Source organism: Cyprinodon tularosa, unplaced genomic scaffold (genome assembly GCF_016077235.1).
Source record: "Cyprinodon tularosa strain WSP-4 unplaced genomic scaffold, ASM1607723v1 ctg631, whole genome shotgun sequence".
In the NCBI taxonomy this organism is placed as follows: Eukaryota; Metazoa; Chordata; class Actinopteri; order Cyprinodontiformes; family Cyprinodontidae; genus Cyprinodon; species Cyprinodon tularosa.
This window is the reverse complement of record NW_024039376.1, coordinates 825,261-849,161: the sequence shown is the minus strand read 5'-3', so window position 1 is coordinate 849,161 and position 23,901 is coordinate 825,261. Positions and strand designations below refer to the sequence as shown.

Below are 23,901 nucleotides of genomic sequence, written 5' to 3'. Positions count from 1 at the left end.
TCCTCAGCTATGTGAGGAGAGATTAGGGTTATGGCACTTTGCATTTCCTAACATCTCCCTCTAGTGGCCATAAGAAATACCTGATTAGATTTGTGTTCCTCCTATTATCGTTGATCACCTTGTTAATTCACAGTTTACCTAAAAACAAGGATTTATTATTGGTTTATTTAAAAAAAGCTAGAAATAAAACAGTTACTGAAACCACACGAAATGCCACTCTTTCAGCTTCCAGTCTGTAATGTATATCCATATGCAATATATATCTATATCTATATCTATATCTATATCTATATCTATATCTATATATATATATATATATATATATATATATATATATATATATATATATATATATATATATATATATATATATATGCGGACTAAGGGTGTAATTTTGTGATGAAAGTTATATTTATTGAATGCTTTCCGATTGTTGAGAACACAACAGAACCAAAATACACTGATATTAATATCTATGGTTTGATAACGTATACTAATAATTATAGATCATAATGTTCATAATGGTTGTTTTGGGTGTATTAATTGTTCACACTAACACAGAACTATTAAAACCAGTTTCTTGTCTCTCTAAGCATCTCATTAGTTATTTTATGTTCTGGTCTATATATTTCTATGGGTGACATGGGTATACTAGTACAAGGGATAGTACTGCATATTACTTTACTCAGGATACTACATATGGGAAATTAGACAATAATGTGTATTAAAAAAAAGAATGAATAACAGCCGATTCCGATGCCAACAGCAATACATCATGCCTCCCTAGTATGAACACAATTTCAGTTTCATCCATCAATCTATCCAGAAACATGTGGATGGATTGATGGATGTTTCTTTCAGCTACATCACTGATTATCTTCCATCAAAAGCAAAAAAAAAATCAAATTTAGAAATCTGTCCCACATATTCTTTAGAGTCAAAGTCTATGTATTGAAATTATTGGTGGACGTGTCCACAGCAGTCCTTTAGAGAGTGACGCCTGTGATGTGGATGTGCTGTATAAACTGAACCTCATTGAACCCCAGGCACCTTCGCCTTCTCTTTTTTAATGTTTGAGGTGATGTAACAAGTACATTTCTCCACTGTGAGATCAATAAAGTCAATCAATCAATCAGGAAATAGGAAAGAAGTTTAAAAATGTAAAGTTAGCGCAGTTCATGTCTGAAAAATGAAGGTTTCACTCAAAACCAGAGGAAACAAGATGACCCTCCTCCACTTCCTGACAGTCTGACAGGAAAGGGGCGGAGCTTCACCTGCAGCTGCAGACCAGACATGAAAGCATCTCTGATCATCAGAGAGAACAATGAAGGAACCTGCCCGGCCCATTCTGCTTTGTGAGTACAAAACTTCTTTGTTCCTTATTTTCATCATGTTGATTGACAAGCAGTGATTGCAGAAAGATTACAGAATCATACTGCACTGACTGCAGAGTTATAATTGAAATGTAAGGTAGAAGCAGGGAAATAAAAAATAAATCTCAAGAAGAGGCAGGAGATTGCTGGAAAATCTACTTTCCAGTAACTGACTGCAATAAATATAGAAGCTATATCTAATAGGTTTACTGAATGGATCCCATTAAGTGGAGTAAACCAGCAGTTCAGACGATCTGAAAACATGTTCTGTTTATCAAGGGCGACAGCGGCATTGGGACTAGGAGTTTGCCCTGAAATCAAAGGGTTGACGGTTCACCTGCATTGTCTGCTCATGGTGGTCAGAGGGCCTGGTGATGCGTCAGCTTCACTTCAGGGCAGCTCTGGCTAAAATGTAGCTTGCCACCATCAGTGCTTTACATTACTACTGCTTTGGTCGAGTCTCCTGACTTGGAAAAAAGCGACATATAAGTACAGGCCATTTACCATATCGAATTAGTTGGTTTAACCAGTTTGGAGACAGAAAACTCCTCTAATTGGCCAGCAGAGGTGCTATTTATTACAATAACAGCTGAATTTGATAAAGGTCGGTATTAGAAGCTTTGTTCCTCTTCCTGAACATAATAAGGTCTGTTGGGTTAGTGTGTAATTATTTCAAATATTCATTATGAAAACATACTTACAGGAAGAAAATTAGCTGATTTGTTATTCAGTGAGACAATATTAGAAAATATATTCATGATATTAGCACAATTAATAAAAAATAATACAGTAAATATGCTCAGAAATAAAGACTGTCAATCTTCTCTCTTTAGGTGTGACATCACTGCTGTGGAGATTGACAGAAGGTCAGTAAACTTCTACATTCTTCCAATAAGCAAAAATTAAAATTCCTCTTCTTAGAGGTGTCAATAATTTTCAGTAAAAGTTTCAGTAATTAACATATCTGGAACGCTTAGCTGAAATAGTTGGATTCATACAGAAGTGTGGATCCAGTTTTATTCCTTAATTCAGGGTTAGATGCTGCAACATTAAAATGAAGCATGTCTTCCTGTTTGTGAACCTGCACAGCTGCTCTGACTGTGAGTCCCAGCAGATCTCAGTTCTTCAGAGGAGAATCAGTGTCTCTGAGCTGTGAGGAGAACAACAGCTCTGCTGGATGGACTGTATGGAGGAACACAACCAGAACCAGCAGAGCGGATTGTGGAAGGGGATGGGGAAAATGGCTGCCGTCCACCTGTAGCATGAGCTACCTGTACCCGTTTGACAGTGGAGTTTACTGGTGTGGGTCGTCCAGAGAGGGAGCAGCCAGCAGCAGCATCCAGCTCACTGTCACTGGTAAGATCAGACTGTGGAGTTAGTGTTGATGAAGCTGTGTGGAAATGGATGAAATGCTGTAGTTTGTCTCTGTGTTGAGGTGGATCAGTGATCCTGCAGAGTCCTGTCCTCCCTGTGATGGAGGGAGATGACGTCACTCTGAGCTGTCTAACAAAGACCACTCCCTCCAACCTCCCAGCTGCTTTCTATAAAGATGGCTCCCTCATCAGGACTGAGCCCAAAGGTCACATGACCCTCCACCATGTGACCAGCTCTGATGAAGGCCTCTACAGGTGTAACATCAGTGGTCATGGAGAGTCTCCATCCAGCTGGATCTCTGTTGAAGGTCAGGAGCTCCTCTGATTTCTTCTTTGTTGGTTTCATACATAACCTGACATCATTACTCTTTCTGCAGGGAAACCTCCAACAAAAGCTCCGCCCACATTAATCGGCTTTCATGTTGGTCTTCATCTTTTCATCCACCTGCTGATCTTCTGTCCGTACTGCATCTGCACTCTCCTCATAGTATCCTTATGTCGTCGAACCACAGGTAGGTAAACTACAACCATCCCGCCGACCGATCAACCACTCCAAATGGTTTTTAAACACCTATTTCCTGTCTTTAGTTCGGGAACCTTCTGCACGTTGGCGAGATTACCGATGATGTCATCACTTCCATTACTCAGGAATATCACTTTCAAACCTGCTATAATTCTCCTATTAAATGCAAATGGAAAAATCTGTTTCTGATTCAGAACCAGCAGAGACCCGACAACACATCCCTGAGGATCTCCACACGTCAGAGCTGACTGACTACTGAGTCTCACTGATGGAAAAAAAAAAACATTTAAATATCAAATATAGGAATTAACGTTTTAAAAAAGAAAACAATTATTACAGAGGATATTAATTCAGTTATATGATAATTGAATGTATTTTCATAAGTTACAAAAATGGCTCCAAGCTACCTTATATGTCAGTTTTACTTTGTGGCCTCAGTGTGTTTGATTTTGGTTTAATGAAATAAAAGCAACTTTTCTCTTCTGCATTTTAGTTATTTTTAATAATAAAAACTTCAGAAATGTGAAAATGAAGGTTTGTGGGAAACCTTTTTGATGAAAGTAGAAGTGGTTGAGTTTTCTGTCAGTTCAGGCTTTTGTTCAGCTGTAAAGGTTATTCTTTGACATATCGGCTCTGTGGTCGTTCCATTTCCTGTTATTGAAGGAAACATGAAACTTAGCGACATCTTTAAAACGTTTAGCTGCGCAACTAATCACTTGTCCTCTCTTTTTGCAGAATGTTTGATCCTGCATTGTTGCCTGGTGTTTTTATTCAGATCAGATTAATATTTCTGGTTCTGGAAGGATTGATGATCAGAAGATGGTCAGACAGTCGAAGTTCAGGGGCAGTGATGGTTTCCTCCTCTGTGTGGTCTGATGATGACAATGTGACGGCTAGCATACCCTCTCTGCCTCTGGGGCGGGGGCTTTGTGGTCGGTTTGTCCGTCTCATGCAAAGATACAGCATGAGACGGATGTGGTGCATCTATTTTAACAGAAAACAATGCTGGTACATCCTGGTGACATTTAGAAATGCTTCAGTGGCTCCACTTTTAGTTGAAATAATTAAAATATTCAACATAACCTGTTGCCTCCTGAATAAATTCAAAACATTTGTTCACAAACTGTTTAACTCCAAAAAACACTCCATAGTGATTCATAATACCTCACTATATAAAAATGTATGTTTATTAAACTGAAACATACATTCTTGATTATGTTTATATGTATAGAAACAAAATCATTCATACTATTGCTTTGGATTTAGACTTAAATTGTGATGACAGGTCAGTTTTCAATGAATAATAATTTAAGCACTTTTTTATAGGTTGTTATTATTATTATTATTATATGTTCTTTCTGACATTGCAGTTTTCATCCATACATAAAGTATCATCAATCAGCGCCTTACTGAAATGTTATTGAGCTGTGTATCATTTCTTTCTGGGTCTATAATCTGTTTCAACCACTAGATGTCCTCGGTTGTCCTCAGAGTACAGCTTCTAATATTGTTCTCTATGTTGATCTATGCTAGTTTATTTATATCTCTGTTTCTCCTTCTCATTAGTTCAGTGGTTGATAATCCTGCCCTAGATTCTCTGTTTGTAACAGAGGTTGGTTCCTTATTAGATAAGTTGATTAAATTATATTTCAATGATTCAATTCTTGTTTTTGTGTTTCATCTTTACATCTTTGTGGACCAAGAGTGTGTTTAATGAAACCAATCAATCCATGATTCCTTATAGGTTGCAGAATCCTGCCTTTTACCTGAGTTGCACTAAAGTTGCAAAGCAAAGGTTTAACTTGGACTTGCAGACAAAGACTTGGCTTAGACTCAAGGTAAAAGTTTATTGGATTATCCTTCAGTGATTCTGCTCTCAGCAGTTTTAATTCTGTGCTGCAATAATAAAACAAAACAAAGTTATAAAACATCATCCATAACAAAATCCACTGAGAAAATAAAAAACTGTTAAAGTGAGGAGGATTTGTCCCCTTGTAAGGAAGGCTGTTGCGCCCCGGGGGCCTCCTCATCGGTTCTTTTCCTGGGAGCAAGTTATTTACTACTCTTAACTCAAATTGGGTAAAACCATATAAAAAAAGGACTATAAAAACAGGAGTAAAAAAGTAACAGAGTTTATTCCAGATCAGGTCGTTACAGGACAGAGAAAAATGCTTAGAGCTTGCACAGCTGTGGTCTCAAAAATCACCTCCGCGAGCGTCCGGCAAAGTTTGAGCCCCGAACAACGTCATCACCTGCTTCTTATACCTTCTGAGTCTGTGTCGCATCATGTGGATGCTTAGCTGTCCGTATCAGAAACTGACACGCCATCCATGTCTTGAACTCCATGCAGCTTGCTTCTATGCTTCAGGGTTACAGATACAGCAGCTCTCCTATCAGACCGGCTCCAAGATGTGCCCATATCCTGTGTACTCTTAAAGACACGAAGGCTGTCTTGATTAGATGAGCTCCGTACACACCGTGACATCCACAATGTGAAGGAAGGCCTTCTGCTCTGTCTAATCTGACTAACAAATTAACAGTGCACATGATGTATAAATAATTAAACCTAACAAAACATTGACTTCAATCTGTAGGAATTAAAAACCTAACTGAATATTCAAAACATCTCTTGTAAATATATTGCCCTCCAACATTGGGGTTACCACGGCAACAGAGCCTGATACCTTGGATCTTGGTTCAAAGGTATCACAGCAGCTCCAAAACAATGATGTCACAACTAAACAGAGAAGATAGACAGTCTTCATTTCTATGCCATCAAGATAAACCCATGTTTGTTTACGACCCCCGTTCCGAAGGGGCGGATGAAAGCATGCAAACTGAACCGGATGAATATGTCGAACGTGCATGTTTCTAAGGCAAAACAAGGCTTTGTTTTTGTTCTACTCTACTCAAGTGAGATGAGCATGATAACTTGATGAGATGAATGGAGTCTGGTTTGCTATTTCTTGGTTGTAAAGAAAACCTGCAGCCACACGGCCCTTTCTGGAATCAGTTTGACATCCCTGCTATAAAGCCTGGAACTCAATGCTATTTCTGACATTTTGAATTAAAAAGCTTCCTGGATGGGAAGCCAAACGTCTTCAAACTTGAGTTCAAACAAAGTCCAGTGGATTTTTTTTTTTTTTTAAATGACTATGACCTGAATAACTAAATATCTTCACCAGCATTTTGAACTTGGTCTTACTCTGAGTGTCCTGTAGGTGGCAGAAGTGAGTTACTCGGATCTGAGTTTTGCTTTAGTAGAAAATGCAGATGGTTTTCGTGCTTTCTGGTGATTTCTAAATGCTTCCTGGGAAACAGATGACTCCCCGTTGGGTTCTGACTCTGTGCTTTCATTGGTTCCCCTTCACAACCTGACTGCAGGCATCACTTCTCAGTTTGTGTTTTTGCTTTTTAAAATGTTTCTTCAGAAAACATTAAAATGAGAAATTGAACCAAAACCTAGTTAATCCTGTTTATGTTTCTCTGTTTGCATCCAGGTGGATTCAAGCTAATAAGAGTAAAAGGTTAAGTACTTAAATAAACCCTGAAATGAACCTGTTCAGGTACTGAGTTGAGTCATACTGTTTGTGCATTTTTTTTGCATTAATTATGTGAAAAGTCCATGAGAAGCTTCACCTGGTTACAGGTTTAAAACCTCTTCAAACAATCAGGAACGCTTTGCTCCGTTCAGTTTCTGCTTCTCTGCGGTTTATTCTTGCTCTTATCTGAAGACAATTCAGAACCAGTTAGCCACATCCAGGCCAGAATGGGTCCAGATCTTCTGTTTGATGTTCTTGTTACACCCACAGACCACATGACAAACACAGGTAAGATCAGGCTTTATTAAACAAGCACAGAGAGAAGATAGAAATAAATAAATTAGACGAACAAACAAACAAACTTAGCTTAAACTTAGGACCATAAATGAAATAAAAATCTCTGCTAAAGGAAAGTAATTCTTCACTTCTTTGCTTTGGTTCCATTGATTTTTATTTATTTATATTATTTATTTATTTATTTATTTATTTATTTTTTTTTGCAGTTTGTTACTTTAAAGAAAATAATGATAAACCCTGAATATTAAAGTTGAAGGCGGAGACGCTACCGTCCATCGGCTGGTCGGTCGGCACTATCTGAATGAAGAGTAGAGGACATCTGGCTTGGCTCCCAGCTCTGAAAATAAAAAAAATACCATACATAAAGAACTGCCTTAAACCTGCAGCATAAAAATAAAAACATATTTAAAATGTTTTGTGTAAAAAAAAAAAAAAAGCTTTAATTCTAAGTTATTTGGACACATTTTCACACCCCAGAAGTTTCTGTCATTTTGTCCCATTGTAACCTCTGATTTAAACGTTGAGTGGGAGACAAAACTGTAGAAACAACACTGGGATGGCCAGCATGGGGGGTGGTGGGTGGCTATAGGTAGATAAAGCAGTGAGACTAAAAGAAGAACTGTTCCTTGCTTGATATGACACCCTGTCACTCACACCATGTGAGAATACGTGTAGGTGTGGAAGTGAAGACAGAGAAGCAACATATGGGGAGTGAAAAATCCTTCAACAGCTCCAAAACATAGAATCTCAACCAGAACCACATCTCTGAGGTCATCATTGCTGTTGGTATCAGTGCAAACATTGTGGTTTTATAGCTATATAGCTTATATGCTATCAGATTTTTAGATAGAGCTATCAGGAATAGTAGTAGCTCTCACAGCTACTTTGTTTGGAAGGACCCCCATCTCTATATAAGAAAACATTCATGGTCTTGGGGTTTGCGCTTCTGGACGCCTTTGGGCCTCGTCTGCCCTTCTTTGGTGGCTGCAGCCATTCCTATGTCTGTCCTCCTTGTGTTTCAATAGTCTGGGGTCCCTCTGGATAATGGGGCTCTAATCACCTCTTTTTCTATCCAGGGCCCTGTAGGGTGAGTCTGGGGCCGCCCACACCTGCTATTGAGCATACTGCTTTCTGAAGAAGCTGTGTAAATCCTTTATACACGAGCATGCCAATGCATACTACCACAGGAGTTTGGTTTTAAGTGTTTGCAGATACACACAAATACTAAATACTAGTCAGCAGCTATAGATATATACCATCCTGATTAATATTGTGTAATCATTGTAGGTTTTGAGTCCGACACACATGGATCTCTAAAGGACCTGCTGCTCTTGAAGCGTTTGTTGTTTTGTTTAGTTTGGTTTTCTGTTCTCTTCTTTTTGCTGCTATGCTCTCAGTTTTCTATTCCTATTATCCCATACAGTTATGGAAGCAGACTTCTAGGAGTTGATGTAGATGTTCTGTGTCCATTTTTGCTGTTTTGTTTTATTTTCTCTCTTTTCATTCATCCTTCCTTGTTTCTATCTCTCTCTCCCATCAGTTCTTATCCCCTCTTTCTTTCTCACCTCCATTTCCGTCTCCATTGAATACGATTTTACTCCCTAAATCTTTTTCGATAAAGTTACGTTTATAAGAGCAGAACTTTATGGTTACAGTCATAATGGTCTGCTTGTGGAAGCAAAGCTGCTGGGCTATCAGCCATATTCCCAGAGTTATATTGGCTAAACAGGAGACAATAAAAGGGAACCGTTCATGATCTTTCGGGGTTAGGAGGACAGGCAAGCTGCAACTTATCCTCAATACATGATTCTCAGTTTGCCACACGGTGGTGGCAGTGCCATGCTGTGGGTCTACTCAGTGTTTTTCTTCTGTGTTTTAGGAATCCTTCAAAAGAAGTAGGTCCTGCTTAAGAGTAAGAACTTTTTTTTCCATTTCTCAGAAAAATACAAACACAGAAGTTTAAAAAAACAGAACAATTAATATTATGGTCTTAAGGAGGGAGGCATATGGTGGCACAATGCTAACCTGAAAGGCCTTTAGCAAATAGAAGCTAATTTTATTCTGTGTGAGGTTGAACTGACATCTACAGATTATCTGACGTCCAACTTTACGACCAAAACCCATGAACCAAAGTTTTCCTGTGACACAACGCTCAGTTTTATATTCAGAGATCTTTATTATCTGAATTTGGTGTAAAAATAGTCTCTCACTAAGTGTGTAAGCACTTACACCATGATGACCTTTTTGAAGAGTTTCATTCAGGTTTCACAGCTCATCATAGCACAGAAACAGCACTGCTGATGGTCACTAATGATATTCTCTTTTCAGATAATGGACATGTTTCTGTTGTCCTCTTAGGTCAGTGCTGTTCTTTCTTAAAGAGACGGTTCCCCATGTCTAATGGCGGACATGACGACCTTCAGTGTTGCAGCCATAAAGAAGCTATAGAGCTCAGATATGAAGCTGTACCTCTGGTCCTCTTTGGTCTGATGTTGATCTGTCCGTAGCTGATCTCCTCCTTCCTCACTGCAGAGTAAACTGAACCTGGATCTTCCTCTGAGGAACAACAACACAGAATAAATCCCTGTGGGTCTGTTTAGATCATCACATTGGTCTAAAAGAATAATAGACATAATGATGATAACATATTTTTTTCTTGAAACTCAATTGAGATAGCATCACATTTTAACACCTTTTTTCATATATCTGCTGCTGTTAATGACAAACATCTAAATATATGAATGTTCGTGTGAACCAGAGACCACAGAGCTGTTCATCCCATACTAAACAGACCAATGAGTCGTGCTATGTTCACACCATCAGACATATTATTTCAGACCACACTGAGATGGAAACCAACATAGTCTTTATTTTTAAACCCATCAAATGTTTTCTGCGCTGACACCATGCTGTCCTGCTACACTAGAACCAACAGCAGGATGTTTGGTGGTTTTATCTCTGAATTCAAAGAAAACGAAAGAGTCTAACAGTCAGAGAGGAGAATCTGAGTTTAACTTTATGATAAATAAAGAAAGCAATAAGATTCAGGTCTGCATTTTCTTTGCTATGTATAAAAACTATTTCAACTGAAGCCAAATATAACGGAGTGAATCCCAGGCTTAAAACAGCAATAAGAACTAAGGTCCAATGGTCAGTTTTACCGCTGATCCTCCTTTTGTCTCCAGGCTCTCTGATGTTGATCTGTCCATAGCTGATGTCCTCCTTCCTCACTGCAGAGTAAACTGAACCTGGATCTTCCTCTGAGGAACAACAACACAGAATAAATCCCTGTGGTTCTGTTTAGATCATCACATTGGTCTAAAAGAAGAACAACATAAAGTCCTGATTTCTAATAAACCTAACTCATTAGTCATTATAAGATTTTGTGTACTGAGCTGAACTGTACTGAACAAAATGTCTTTTTGTATACACTCTGTGTGTATAAAATGACGTCTGTCTTAGTCTAAGATGTTGCATTGTTTTATTTTTGCTGTGGTTATTATGAAACATTCAAACACATGAAGGTTTGTGTGAAGCAGAGACCACAGATCTTTTCAGTTCCTCTAGAACGGAGGCAAACAGACCCTTGAGTTACGTTCACATTTGCACACTGACTCCTTCTGACCACACTGAGGTGGAAAGCAGGCCGTCTTTCTGCAGGTGAAGCTTCACCGGAACCAACAGCAAGATGTTTGGTGGTTTTATGTCTGAATTCAAAGAAAACCAGAGAGCCTAACAGTCAGAGAGGAGAATCTGAGTTTCACTTTATGATGAAAAATCAAAATATAACATGACATTATTTTACCTTCTGTTTATAAGGATGACCTTAAATGACCCTTTAATTGATCCCTGATATTAAACTGTATTAAACCAGTTTTAGTCCGTGAGGCAGACACCCTGTCTACTTTTAAGGCTAGGCTTAAATCTTTCCTTTTTTATAAAGCTTCTAGTTAGAGTGGCTCAGGTTATCCTGATCTATCTCTATAGTTATGCTGCTATAGGCTTAGACTGCTGGAGGACATAGGGACCCCTTTTTCATCATTCTGCTTCGTTCTATCTCTATTCTCCCACTCTGCAGAATCTATTAGTTCAATCTCTAGCGTTCTGCTCTCTTTGCTTTTTCTCATAGTAGCTTCATCTGGTCTGTTCCTGTTTGGCTGTGACTCCATTCTTGAGAGAAATATCAGATGTGCTGCTTCCAGATTGGCCTGTTTTCCAGTGTGGTCCTGTTTCTCTGACTGTGACTAACTGGATGTGCTCTCTTCATCCTCTGGCATGGTAGCTGGCTCGGAGCTCGTCTGCCTGGCTGTGTGTTTCCTGGACGGGGCCGCCTTTTACAGCTGCTTTTTCTATCTCTGCTTCTGTCTCCTTGAACCCCAGTGGGCCTCAGCAGTTGGCCGCTCACACTGAGCCTGGTTCTGCTGGAGGTTTCTTCCTGTTACCTCTCCACTGTCGCTACAAGCATGCTTACTGTGAGGGATTGCTTTTGAGTCAATGCAATCAACCGGTTTTCCTTAGATAGAGAACTTTGAATCAATCTGACTGGATGATCTGGTGAATTGGAAAGTACCTTGAGATGACTTGTGTTGTGAATTTGAGCTATAGAAATAAACTGAATTAACCTGAATTAGCTGTGAGATCAAAGACTTGATGAAGGGTCAGTTTTACCTCTGATCCTCTGTTCGTCTCCAGGCTCTCTAATGTTTATCTCTCCATAGCTGACATCTTCTGTCCTCACTGCAGAGCAAACAGCAGCTGAATCTCTATCTGAGAAACAATCAAACATGTATATATGGCATCAGAGTAGGAGTGAAACAGAGCTGCTGCCTTCTGCAGTGAGACAGACAGACCCAGGATGTGCACTCGGGCTCACTAACACCATCAGGACACTGCCCAGACTTTAAATGGGCTGAATATAGTCAGAGCTGTCTGTTGGTGGGACGGGGGTTAGCACTGCTGCCCTGCAGCGAGAAGGTGGCCACACTGAAGCAGGATGTCCAGAAACATCCTTAGTTCCTGAAATCCTGAGAAGGTTAAACCTGAGGGTGGAGCAGCTGACTGTACCTGACAGCTGACTGTCTACCTAAGCTCTATAAGGTGAACTATAACTGCATCTCTGTAGGGTTAGCAGGCTGCACCACGGAGCAGAAGAAAGCAATGAGAGGTTCATCAGCACCATCTAGAAGATCACCAACCACTCTGGAGGAACTCCTTACCACCTGCTGCCTCCAGCAGCTACGCAGCGTTTAGAGGAACTGAACAGGATGAACACTGAGTGTTTGAACTGCTGCCTTCAGGGAGCGGATAGGAAGAGCTGAGGAAATAAATCTGCACCGAGTGAAACTAAAGCCTCTGGAGGAGCTCTGGATAGAGCATCTTCACCAACAAGAGGGTTTCAATCGTCTTAGATACAAAATGCAGCATGTTTGGGAAGCTTTGGCTTTAGCACAAAGGATGTTTTAGAGTCTGTATACACCAGGTAATGATTTATTGACCAATTAGGTTAGGAATAATTAGAGTAATCAATTATTAATGCTTAATCCTATTAATTACTTTTTATTTGAAAATAATAAATATTCCATTAAGGTGAAACGCTGACTTCTCTTCATGCTCACATGCCCACTGTGTTTTAAAAGTTAGTTTTCAATATATTTGTAAGTCAGCAGCATATTAACCATTTATTTATGGCTGATTCTGGATTCCGTGAAAGAAATGTGAGCTTTCAAATGAAACAGTTAGTGACTGAACAGTTGCTGCTGCCACAGAAAGTCACATAGTTGTCAGCATAGAGTGATATGGGCTTTAAATGCAGACCACACTTATAAGATTAGCCTTTATAAGGCTGTTTGTTTGCAAAAGTTACTTTTCTACATTTCTTTTCCTAAAAGAAAAGACCTTATAATCATTTTGCACGTTCCTTTAGTTCCACCGTTATAGCCAAATAAGATAAAATTAAATTAAATGAACTGTGTGTCGATAAAAAGAATGTGAAAAGGTGCCGTTAATATTTTCTTGAGGTGTTAAAGTAGGTCGACTGAAACATGACTGCGTCATCACTTTGTCTGACTAAGAAGATTTACCTGAAACAAACTCTGATGCAACAGGAAGTCTTCGTTGATTTGAAATAATGAAAAAAGAAAGTTATTAAAGAACCAAATATTGATTCAAACTGGGAAAGATATTAAAGAAAAGGATTAGAAAAACAAAAATTAAAACATTAACCTGTAGAAAATGTAATAAACGTCTAATAACTGTTAATTACATTTAAAGTTTAATAGGTTTTGGAAAGACACACAGAGTGGGTGTTTTATAGAAGGTTATAGAAAACCTGCAGAGAAATATGTGGGGGTCTACTGTCATCTTCAATAACAGGAAGCTGGACGACCACAGAGCTGCTGGTCTGTTAACTGAATAACCACAGGCTGCAGACGCAGCACAGGGAAGGAGCAAGAGCTGCTGCTAAGATGATGGCTTCACAAAAAAAACCTTTCAAAAAGCTTTTCTGCTGAATTTAGCAGCAGTTTGAATGCGATGCAGCAAATGTTACCTTTGATAAGAAGAACCAGACAACATGAGTTAATTTTGATTAAAGAAAATAATGTAATGGTTGAGAATAAATCAGTTTCGCTGTAAATCTGACCAGCGAATGTTTTATAAAGATCATTCTCTCTTAGCGTTCATGTTATATAAACACAGCAAAAAATGAAATCAAAGCAAGTTGTTTTTTTCTTAAAATAAGTGAATTTCTCCATTAATTGAGGAGGTGGATTAGACAGGTTCTCAATAGAATAAGACAATTTATATCTAAAATAAGAAAAAAAAACATCTTGTTTCAAGGGGATAATATCAAATTATCTTATTTTAAGGGCAGATACACTCTTTACATTGGCAGAACATTTTATTTACCTTCTCAAAATCAGGGTGAATACACTTATGTCAAGACATTTTTACTCAGTTTTAGATTGTATTGCATTGCATTTGTATATGTATGTATGTACAGTATATATATCGTTTTTTGCCTTTAAGTAATAGCCAAATTGAAATCTCCACAAAACGTCAGGAGGATGTTCAGACCTGCTGCTGCTTGGAGACCAAGCAATCACTACGAAAACAATCTAAACAGGAGTAGGAATTTCTTAAAATTAGCAAATTTCTCTAAAATTCAAGTAGGTAAATAAAATGGAATAAATATTTTCAATAGGAGATAATTACATATTATGCACCTGAAATAAGAGACTGTGATTGTTTTTTTTTTTTATTATTTTAAATGTAAATTGTTTTATTCCATTGACAGTGTCTCATTCACCTGCTCAATAAAGAAAAATGCAATTACTTAAAGAAAATATTGCTTATTTAGATAAAATTTGTTGCAGTGAATGTCAGGACTCCTATCTGTGTGTTTGTGTTCTGTGTTTGTCTCTCTCTCTTTTTGACACAGGGTGGCTACCATTGCTGTGATATGTGTTTGAGGCAGTGATGCTACAGAGCGGAGGTCTTCAACAGGTGAAGGTACTGCATGAGGGTTGCAAAAGTTTTGGTTAATTGTACTTTTTTTTATATTCCCCCCTGCAATTTTTTCCACTAATTGAAACATCTTTAAATCCACATGAACATGAATTCAACAGACTGTAGTAAACAGATAAATGGAGGCAGAATATGTCTTTCAGTCATCAATGCACACATTCAGCGACACACAGGAGCTCTTTCAAGCTGGGCACCGTTTCATTCACAACGCCTGTCCCATCAACCAGGAATCAGAAATACTTTAATAATCCCAGGGAAATATTAATTTGTTTACCAACCCCACTATAAATAGTTTTAGTCCTGCACTGCTTCCCTCTCCTGAGACGCCGGATTGTGGACCAGAATCGCTTCAAAGCCGTATGGAAGCCTTTCTCCATGGCACCGACAACCTTGCAGCCACAGCTCCAACTAGCCACCTCAACAAAAGAGGCACGGAACATGGTCCACTCAGACTAAATGTCCCCCACCTCCCTCGGAATGTGTTTAAAGCTCTGCCAGAGATGGGAGTTAAAGGTCCTTCTCACGGGGGACTCTGCCAGACATTCCCAGCAAACCCTCACAATACGTTTGGGCCTACCACGTCTGACCGGCGTCCTTCCCCACTATCAGAGCCAACTCACCACCAGGTAGTGGTTGTTGGAGACCCCTCTCTTCACCCGAGTGTCCAAGACATGCGGCTGCAGGTCAGATGAAACAACAACAAAGTCGATCATTGAACTGTGTTCAAAGGTGTCCTGGTGCCAAGAGCACATATGGACACCCTTATGCCTGAACATGGTGTTCGTTATGGACAATCCATGACGAGCACAGAAGTCTAACAACAGAACCCAACTCGAGTTAGGGTCAGGTAGGCCATTCCTTCCAACCATGCCACCCCAGGTCTCACTGTCATTGCTTATGCGAGTGTTGAAGTCCCCCAGAAGAACAAGGGAGTCCCCGGAAGGGGCACTCTCCAGTACCCCCTCTAAAGACTCCAAAAGGGTGGGTAATCTGAACTGCCGTTTGGCGCATAAGCACAAACAACAGTCAGAACCCGTGCCCCCACAAGTATGCGGAGGGAGGCAACCCTCTCCTTCACCGGGGTGAACCCCAACTTACAGGCACCAAGATGAAGGGCAACAAGAATGCCCACTCTTGCTCGGCGCCTCTCACCAGGGGCAATTCCAGAGTGTAAGAATGTCCAGCCCCTCTCAAGGAGACTGGTTCCAGAGCCAGAGTCATGCGTCAAGGTCATTCCAACAATTTCTAGTTGTAACTTTTCAACCTCACGCACTAACTCAGGCTCCTTCCCCACCAGAGAGGCGACATTCCATGTCCCAAGAGCCAGCTTCTTCAGCCGAGGGTCAGAACGCCAGGGTCCCCGGCCTCGACCGCTACCCGTCGCACCAGTCTATCGCAGGGTATTCATTTGATATATAAAAACTTTTTTCTTAAATGTGTTTATTTAACAACCACTGATTGATTTTAAAAGAGGCTTGAATACTTTTTTATTTAAGCAAGCCTATTCTGCCTCCACATGATTTTTATGATGTTGATTTTTATCTTTGATTTTATTTGCACTGTGTAGTACTTTGAGATTTTTGTTAATGAAAAGTGCGGTACAAATTGGATTTATTATTATTATTTAAGAGCAAGCATGCAAATTAATCAACATCTAGAAAAAGTAGACTATATTTTATTATTTTCCATATGAATCCCAGATTGTTCATTCTTCTTTGCTTTTTCTAAACAGTGCTTCAAATCAGTCCTAGCTGTCTTTATCCATGCTGGCTCAGATCCTGACATTTGAAAAAGGAGGCAGGGAAAGCAGAATAAAGCATTAGCCTCGCCACATGCAGTTAGCCAAGTCTTGTAGCTAAACCAGGTCCTGGAAAAAGACAGACAGAAGTTTACCGTCTCCCTCTGTCTTTGAATTGCTGATTAATTTTGATGTCTGGCTAAGTTTGCTTCCCTCCCATGACTCGACCTGTCAGTCAGCCGCACTACACCTGTGACGAAAGTTCCTGTCTCCTCAGGGTGCACAAGAGCTGCACCCTGAGCTCTCCTATTCCTTTGTATTGCAGAGGAGCTACTGCAGATGTCTATGGCCAAATATGTTTGCACCTGAGGGCGGAAATACGTAATCTTTGAAAAACTGAGTCTTTCTAACTCGTCATAGATGTTACCTCTGCTGCTTCTGAGCGGCTGCTGCTGGATTGTCAGCTCACTGTAGGTGATGCTCTGCTCTTGTTCTTTCATCTCCTCAGCTGCAAAAAAATAAATAAATCAGAAAGTCATTATATTAATTTTTCTTCTGTTTTAAACAGGCAGAATATGTAAAATGAACACACTATAGACTTGTTCAGAATTTCCTGCTGATATTGTGACTCACCGTCAGTTTTCCTGCAAACATACCGTCTCACCAGCAGAACCAGAAGAAGTGAAAGCAAAACGATAAACATAGCAGGGACTGCTATGGTAGTAGGGAGAGGATGGGCAGCAGGAAGAGAGGAGGATGAAGGTGGAGGAGGAGGAGGAGAAGAGGGGGTTGGTTTCCCTAAAATGATCCAAAGGTAATTATTTAGTTCTTGTCTCATAATGGTCAAAGCTTATGGAGAAGCTGCTGACCTTCAACAGAGATCCAGCTGGATGGAGACTCTCCGTGACCCCTGATGTTACACCTGTAGAGGCCTTCATCAGAGCTGGTCACATGGTGGAGGGTCATGTGACCTTTGGGCTCAGTCCTGATGAGGGAGCCATCTTTATAGAAAGCAGCTGGGAGGTTGGAGGGAGTGGTCTTTGTTAGACAGCTCAGAGTGACGTCATCTCCCTCCATCACAGGGAGGACAGGACTCTGCAGGATCACTGATCCACCTCAACACAGAGACAAACTACAGCATTTCATCCATTTCCACACAGCTTCATCAACACTAACTCCACAGTCTGATCTTACCAGTGACAGAGAGCTGGATGCTGCTGCTGGCTGCTCCCTCTCTGGACGACCCACACCAGTAAACTCCACTGTCTTCAAGGAACAGGTAGGTGATGTTACAGGTAGAACCAGCTGGTTCCCCCCATCCATCTCCACACCTGTTGTTTCCTTCAGTTGTGTTCCTCCATATAGTAGAAATACCAGAGCTGTTGTTCTCCTCACAGCTCAGAGACACAGACTGTCTCACAAAGAACTGAGATCTGCTGGGACTCACAGTCAGACCAGCTGCTAGAAGGAAAAACACCTGCTTATTATTATTATTATTATTATTATTATTATTATTATTATTATTATTATTATTTAACAAAGATCCAAAGTTCTGCTCCAAACCTTAAACACATCTCTTAGCTTCTCTGATACTTGCCTCAAATAATAACACCAAAATAACTATCAACAAACATTATAGACCACTAATGCTGTGATCTACATGTACTTCATGTTTTCATTCATGAAATATTATTTTCTGAAAGTATTTTATAACTTCCTGCTGGAGAAAGCAAATGTTTTATATTAACGAGCAATATTTCAGTGTATGAAGTCATGATGATCGAAATTTAACCAACCTTTGCTTGTTGTGCAGCAGGTCATTAAAATCAGCACTGAAGAGGAAAAGCAAAAACATAATTTTAATGGATTAAACAAAAACAGTTTTGCAGCTCAGAGAACATTCTATTGAAAAGCCCTTGTGAAAATAAAAAAAATCTCCATAATGTAAGTCTGGGAATGTTGCTTTCTAACTTTGCCTGATTTAGTACTTGCCCTTTTTTTTAGTTTGATCTTTTTTGGACTTATTGTGGTGCATGTTAAATAAGATTGTGGGAATTGTTTTCAGTTTTGCGTGTTATTTTGTGTTGAGTAGGAGACGCCACCTCAACTAACCTGTTGTTTTCCACTAATGGCATAAGACAATGGCAGAAGTAAAAATACTAACGCTGATGCTATGGCTTGACAAAGTTCAGTTTAGGCAACTGGACATGATTTCTAGAAGACGTTTCTCCTCTCATCCTAGAGACTTCATCTCTTCTAACTAGTGGTGGGGAGCAGTGAGATTAATATACTGGCCCCTTCTAATGGGTCCTTAACTATCTCGTTAGAGTGGTTTTCAATGCCTCATGTTTGAGACAGGTGAGGACGGGTGGAAGGTGAATCTTCTGGGTATGGTTCCTAATAACGCTTTAAGTGAACGGGTTTATCTAAGACCAACTTGACCGTGAGAGATGTTTTTTTTTCCCAGGGTAATGAAAATGGCTTTCTTAACCCCTCTTTCAAACCATCTGTCTTCCTTGGCCAGAATATGGACGTTGTTGTCCTCGATGTACTTTAGACTTCAGGTGTAGGTGAACAGCTGACTCCTCTCCTGAGGGGTTGGCCCTCTCGTGTTGAGCCATGCACCTGTTTTGCTTGCTGAATGGCGTAAAGCATTCTGTGGGTCTTGGTTCTGTGTTTCTTGTCTTTGGGGTGAACCTGTTTTTGTCTCAGGGTGTTTCTGGTTTGAAGTGTACAGGGATCCAGTTCTAGTTGAAAATCCTCCTGAGACCCAGCAACATATTTTCTCTCTTGGCACTCGTAGGAGGAGGACGTTTTTTCTGTCTCCAACTTCCTCCCTGTATATCCTGCTTAGCTTCTCTGTCTTGTCTTCACTTGGTTTTTGCTATGTGATGAGGTTTTTTTTTTTGCAATCTTAAACTGTATCTTGCTAAGCATAGATTATAAAATCGTATTTTTTTCCTCCACTCACCTATTGTGATCCCTTTCTTTGTGTTTTTCTTCTAATAAAGTGGCAGTGCCTTTTTACGGCAGCAAGGCCTCGGACATCCCATCCCCCTGTGTCTGTATATTGTCTGTCTCTTTTGTCTTTTCTTGGATGGGCTGTACCAAACCTGAAATTTTGCCCTACTGGAGTATCACTCGAGGCTGGGTGAAATGAAAAAATCTTGAATCTTCAGTATGGAATGATAATGTTCCTTCTTCTCATAGTTGGTTTTTGGAAAAACCCGTCGGAGAAAACCACCGATCTTCAGGCTGTCCTGATGTGTCCCTGGTCTCTCATCTTCCATCTCTTGGTGGTGGGAATAGTTTCTGTCAGGACTCCTGTCTGTGTATTTGTTTTTGAGTTTGTCTCCCTTCCACCAACAGGAGGCGCCTGGTTCTGGTCCACCTCCTCACACACCTGCTGACGGTTACCTTGTTAACAGAGTGCTCTTAAGCTGCTGTTTGTCACTACCTCCACCCCAGAGTGTTTGCCAGTTTTTGATTCTCTAGCCAAACTGAGTTTTCTCTGAGTAAGACTGAGTTCTTGTCTCCCCGAGTTTTAACTTTGTTTTTTGTCCTTTGCCTCTTGGCAGGAAGTCATCCTGTAAACTGGACCTTTTTCGGACCTCCTCTCCCAGGAGGGATCAACTGAGTCTAAACTGAGCCATGGATTCAAACAGGAGGTTTGTATCCAGTCTCCTTTGAGGATGTTGAAAATACTCTCTGAGCAAGGTGTGGAATCAAGGTTTTTCCTTGGCCTATTTTGTGTGATAAAATGTTATTTTGAATAGAAGTAAGGATAGAGAAATTCTGTACCGTTCACTATGCTATACTATTTAGGGGGACAGAAAGCAGGTGCCTCCCCTCCCTACTCTAGATAAGGGTGAGGGGAAGGTCATTAGAAATAATGAGTTCACAAAGCCTCCTTCATGCTATGGTTAAAACTTATGCTCTTATTGTTCTGTTTCTGGTGTGAACGGAATACAATTTTCTGAAATGTTTATCTGAGCAAATTTATGTCTTTTGATAAACTAGAGTGTTTCTCTTGGGAAGAATCAATGTTCGCGTGTGTGTATGCTGTGGATTCTTTTTAAATGTAGGGGTGTGTTTCTGAATGCTTCAGAATCGCACTCAACTGTATTCAGCTGGTTTGTGCTATTCTCCTCTGCAGAGTAAAATAAAACATTTTCTTCCTTCCATATCAACTCTCAGTGCTCATTTTTTTTACTCCACAAAGGGAATCATCTTCACCAAGACCCGTTTAAGTACAGTAGGAAATCTGAGTGGCAATCAGCGTCTCCGTTCACCCACTCCGTCCGAGTTCTGGGTAAACCCTGTTCCGCCCTCCACCGAATCAGACATACACTGGAAAACCAACACACAGATTGAAGTCAAGGATCCTTCACTTCTCTGGAAACCTGAGTCAACAACCCGATCCTCTCCCTCAAGATCAACGAATCAAATTTCCCACTGAGCCTGAACTAACAGTCTGTCCTCCCTTTGCCTTCCAGTTCCGGCTGAGCTGAGTTCAGGGAAACTCTGCACCGAGCTTAACATCTTCAATAAAATCCGTCAAACTTTTCATCCGTGTCTCTCTGTTTGGTTTCCCTGCATGTGGGTCCGAGCCTTAGATAAAATCATGACAGTTTCTGCTTGTGTCTGAGGCGTTCTAATGATGCCTAATTACCATTGATCGCCCCCCAGGTGACCTCCATGGTCAATCCAGTTGGAGGGGGTCAGGCCCATCTTTTGTCTTAGTTTTCTTCACAAACTAAATATGAGTAGTACTATGGGATCAAAGAAAGAGTTTTTAAAGTTGGCACCCAGCCTCAGTTAAACCAGCTAGATTCCAGCAATCAGGATCGAAATGTCATTCAGAGAGGAACAGGGTTAGGGTTATTCTAGGTCTATTCTATTCTATTCTATTCTATTCTATTCTATTCTATTCTATGAACAGCACGTTGATTGTCTTTCCATTGAAACGTGCTACATAAATAACTCCGCCTTGGCCGTTGAGAGACGATCCGGCGCAGTGGCGAGGCCTGGTGACGAGAGTTGAGGGAAAATCTGAGACCACAGAGGAGGATGCCAGTCTACTAAGACTGGTTCTTTTCCCATGAAGACTTTTGTAACTGCAAGGCCTGTTTAGTAAAAATAAATCTGTAATAAATGCTGTAATAATCCTACTATAATAAAAAAAGTGCTGTCATAGGTGGACGCACTCTACATACTGTACATACTGTATATCCCATGCACCTTTTTCTTCCTTTGGCACATTATTCTCCTTTAACTATTTGAGCTGATGTAATGACAAATTTCTACACTTTGAGATCAAAAAAGTTTAATGAATGAATAAATGAATGAATGAATGAATGAATGAATGAATGAACCAATCAATCAATCAATCAATCAATCAATAATAAATAATATATCAAATGTATCTAATTCTAAAGTTTTCCTTTTCCCTCTGTTTACCTCCATGTTTCCAACCTGTGTGGTCATTTGCTTTTAGCCCCATGAGTCCAGCAGTTGTTGCTGAATCGTATCTGGAACTGTTATCAGTCCATTTAACTGGATTTTTTTGGTCCCATTATGAAGACGTTTATAATATATATGTATTGCATCTATATCTATATATCTGTAAATTCTCTTTTTTCTATTATCTATATATAAATTCTATTTTTAATGTCCTTTGACAGAAAGAAAATGAGTCACACCATACAAACTTTATGTGAAAATAACAGAGGAAATGCATCAGAAGAAGAATAAATGAGGTCATAGTGTGAGCTCATTGATGTAGAGAGCTAGCAGGTTAAAATATGTTTTAAAGCAGGCAGTGAGGCAGGCTTTACAGTAGGGTTATTCTACAGTTTAGGAGAATCCTCTGAGCTTCCTGCAATATCTAGTAACCAAATAAACCTGTTTAGCGGATCTGAGGGACAGGGAACGTGGGTCGGAATGAAGACAGTCATATGGAGAAAATATCCAGGCATTACTGTTGTACTTATAAATGAGAATGCAGATCAGTGAATAAGCTTTGATTATATTTGCCTATCCATAAAGAATAATGTGTAAAATAAAATTACAGAAGTTTCTTTATGGATGCAGAGCAAAAAACTAAAGCTATAACAAAGCAGATGTGACAGGATGTTTCCTCCTCCGTTCGTCTGTCTCTCTGTCAAAGTTTAAATGAGCCTTAAACATTTTAACAGTTCCCTAAAGTCAACAAAGTTAACAAAACTGTTCGTACGTGTCTGACCTTAGTTTCTGGTAATATTGGTTCAGTCGTCACCACAGGCTGCTGTAAATCTGCTATGTGGGGCTTTTTTTTGTTTGTTTTACATTCTTCGCCTAAAAGGATGCTGAAGACAGGAAAGCTATTTTAGCACCTTGCACATCAGCAAGTTTCAAATGCCCCTTCAGTCACACCTCTGTTTCACATAAAGGCCAGTGTTTACAGAATTACGCAACATTTCTGCAAACGTATTGAGTTTAGCAACAAATCAGGCAGAAAAAGTTCCTACAAACTGTATTAAGTCTTTGGAAAATGTAATAAGATTTTCTTCTGCTGCTTTAGTTTTTGCATTTCTGGGAACTCTATCAGTTCCTGCTCAGACCTGCTTTACACTTGGTGCATATTTAACCTTCCTGCAGTTTGTTTCCCAGCTTTTCTAACACAGTAAAAACACCAACTGTACATTTGAAAGAGTGTACTTACCGAGCAGAACTCTGACAGATGCTTCCTTCATTGTGGCTTTCAGGGTCTGGACTGATCTTCACTGATTGTCGTAGAAACAAAGTTAAACCCACCCTCTTCCTTTATGAGGCAACAGAAACCAATTTCTAATAAGTAAAAACTGTTGTTGAGGAAAAGATCTGTTTGTAGGATAAATAGTTATTCTAATAATTACGATGGGAAGTTTTAGGCAAAACATCGTTTACTTTTTAAATGAGTGGACATGAGATGGAGGTGATTGTTTTTGGAGCTAATGCCACTGGTGGACTGGAGGTCATAGAGAGACTGCTAACACCAACCCTGGTTTTAATCTGGATGAGCAGATTTATGCTTTAGTAACAGCATTGAAATTGTCCTTATTGCACCTTCAGCTGGTGAAAAAACAGCTGCACAGTTTTAAACTGGAACACCGGGGACAGAGCTCATTGCTTCTGTCTAATCCTCTCTGCTCTGCCTGTCGTACATTTTAGAGTTCATTTTAAAAAGTCATTATTTTTTTCAGGTCCTTCAGTGGTCCTGCCTCTCTCTACATCCCTAAACTACTGCTGCTGTTTTCCCTGCTAGGTCCCTTAGATCACATGACCTGTTGTTAGCAGGGCTACTAACCCGCTCTGGGAAATTGAAACTCTTTTTGTAGCAGTTTGCAAATGCTTTGCTGCTATAAGTTACAATTGCTTCTTCCATAGATATTTTGAAGCTGCTCCTGGTCTCTTATGCATTTAAACTGTTTCCTACAGTAGCAGCCGTTCAAAATGGCCCTTCCCAGTCAAAAGCCAGCCGGATAGCCGCACAATCCACTCCAACTTCCAG

At 39.9% G+C, this 23,901-nt stretch overlaps 2 protein-coding genes across 3 annotated transcripts; one reads left to right on the top strand and one right to left on the bottom strand.

The window, feature by feature from the left end:
- Nucleotides 1-1,278: 1,278 nt before the first annotated feature.
- LOC119798656 (Fc receptor-like protein 4) lies at nucleotides 1,279-3,540 on the top strand. Its single transcript, XM_038308214.1, has 6 exons — nucleotides 1,279-1,355; nucleotides 2,207-2,239; nucleotides 2,463-2,729; nucleotides 2,809-3,054; nucleotides 3,124-3,258; nucleotides 3,335-3,540. The coding sequence occupies exons 1-6, from the start codon at nucleotides 1,325-1,327 to the stop codon at nucleotides 3,370-3,372; spliced, it is 750 nt and encodes a 249-aa protein (XP_038164142.1). The 5' UTR covers nucleotides 1,279-1,324; the 3' UTR covers nucleotides 3,373-3,540.
- A 3,540-nt stretch (nucleotides 3,541-7,080) lies between these two features.
- On the bottom strand, nucleotides 7,081-23,119 carry LOC119798624. 2 transcript variants are annotated; one of them, XM_038308175.1, is made up of 10 exons: nucleotides 23,074-23,119; nucleotides 18,167-18,202; nucleotides 17,565-17,831; nucleotides 17,240-17,485; nucleotides 17,004-17,168; nucleotides 16,798-16,878; nucleotides 11,777-11,875; nucleotides 10,270-10,368; nucleotides 9,578-9,664; nucleotides 7,081-7,445 (listed from the first exon to the last, which is right to left on the bottom strand). In XM_038308175.1, exons 1-10 carry the CDS (start codon nucleotides 23,102-23,104, stop codon nucleotides 7,402-7,404), a joined length of 1,155 nt encoding a protein of 384 aa, XP_038164103.1. In that variant the 5' UTR covers nucleotides 23,105-23,119; the 3' UTR covers nucleotides 7,081-7,401. The 2 variants fall into 2 exon arrangements, with proteins under 2 accessions (XP_038164103.1, XP_038164104.1); XM_038308176.1 differs by having other exon boundaries at nucleotides 17,565-17,828.
- Between the last annotated feature and the right edge of the window lie 782 nt (nucleotides 23,120-23,901).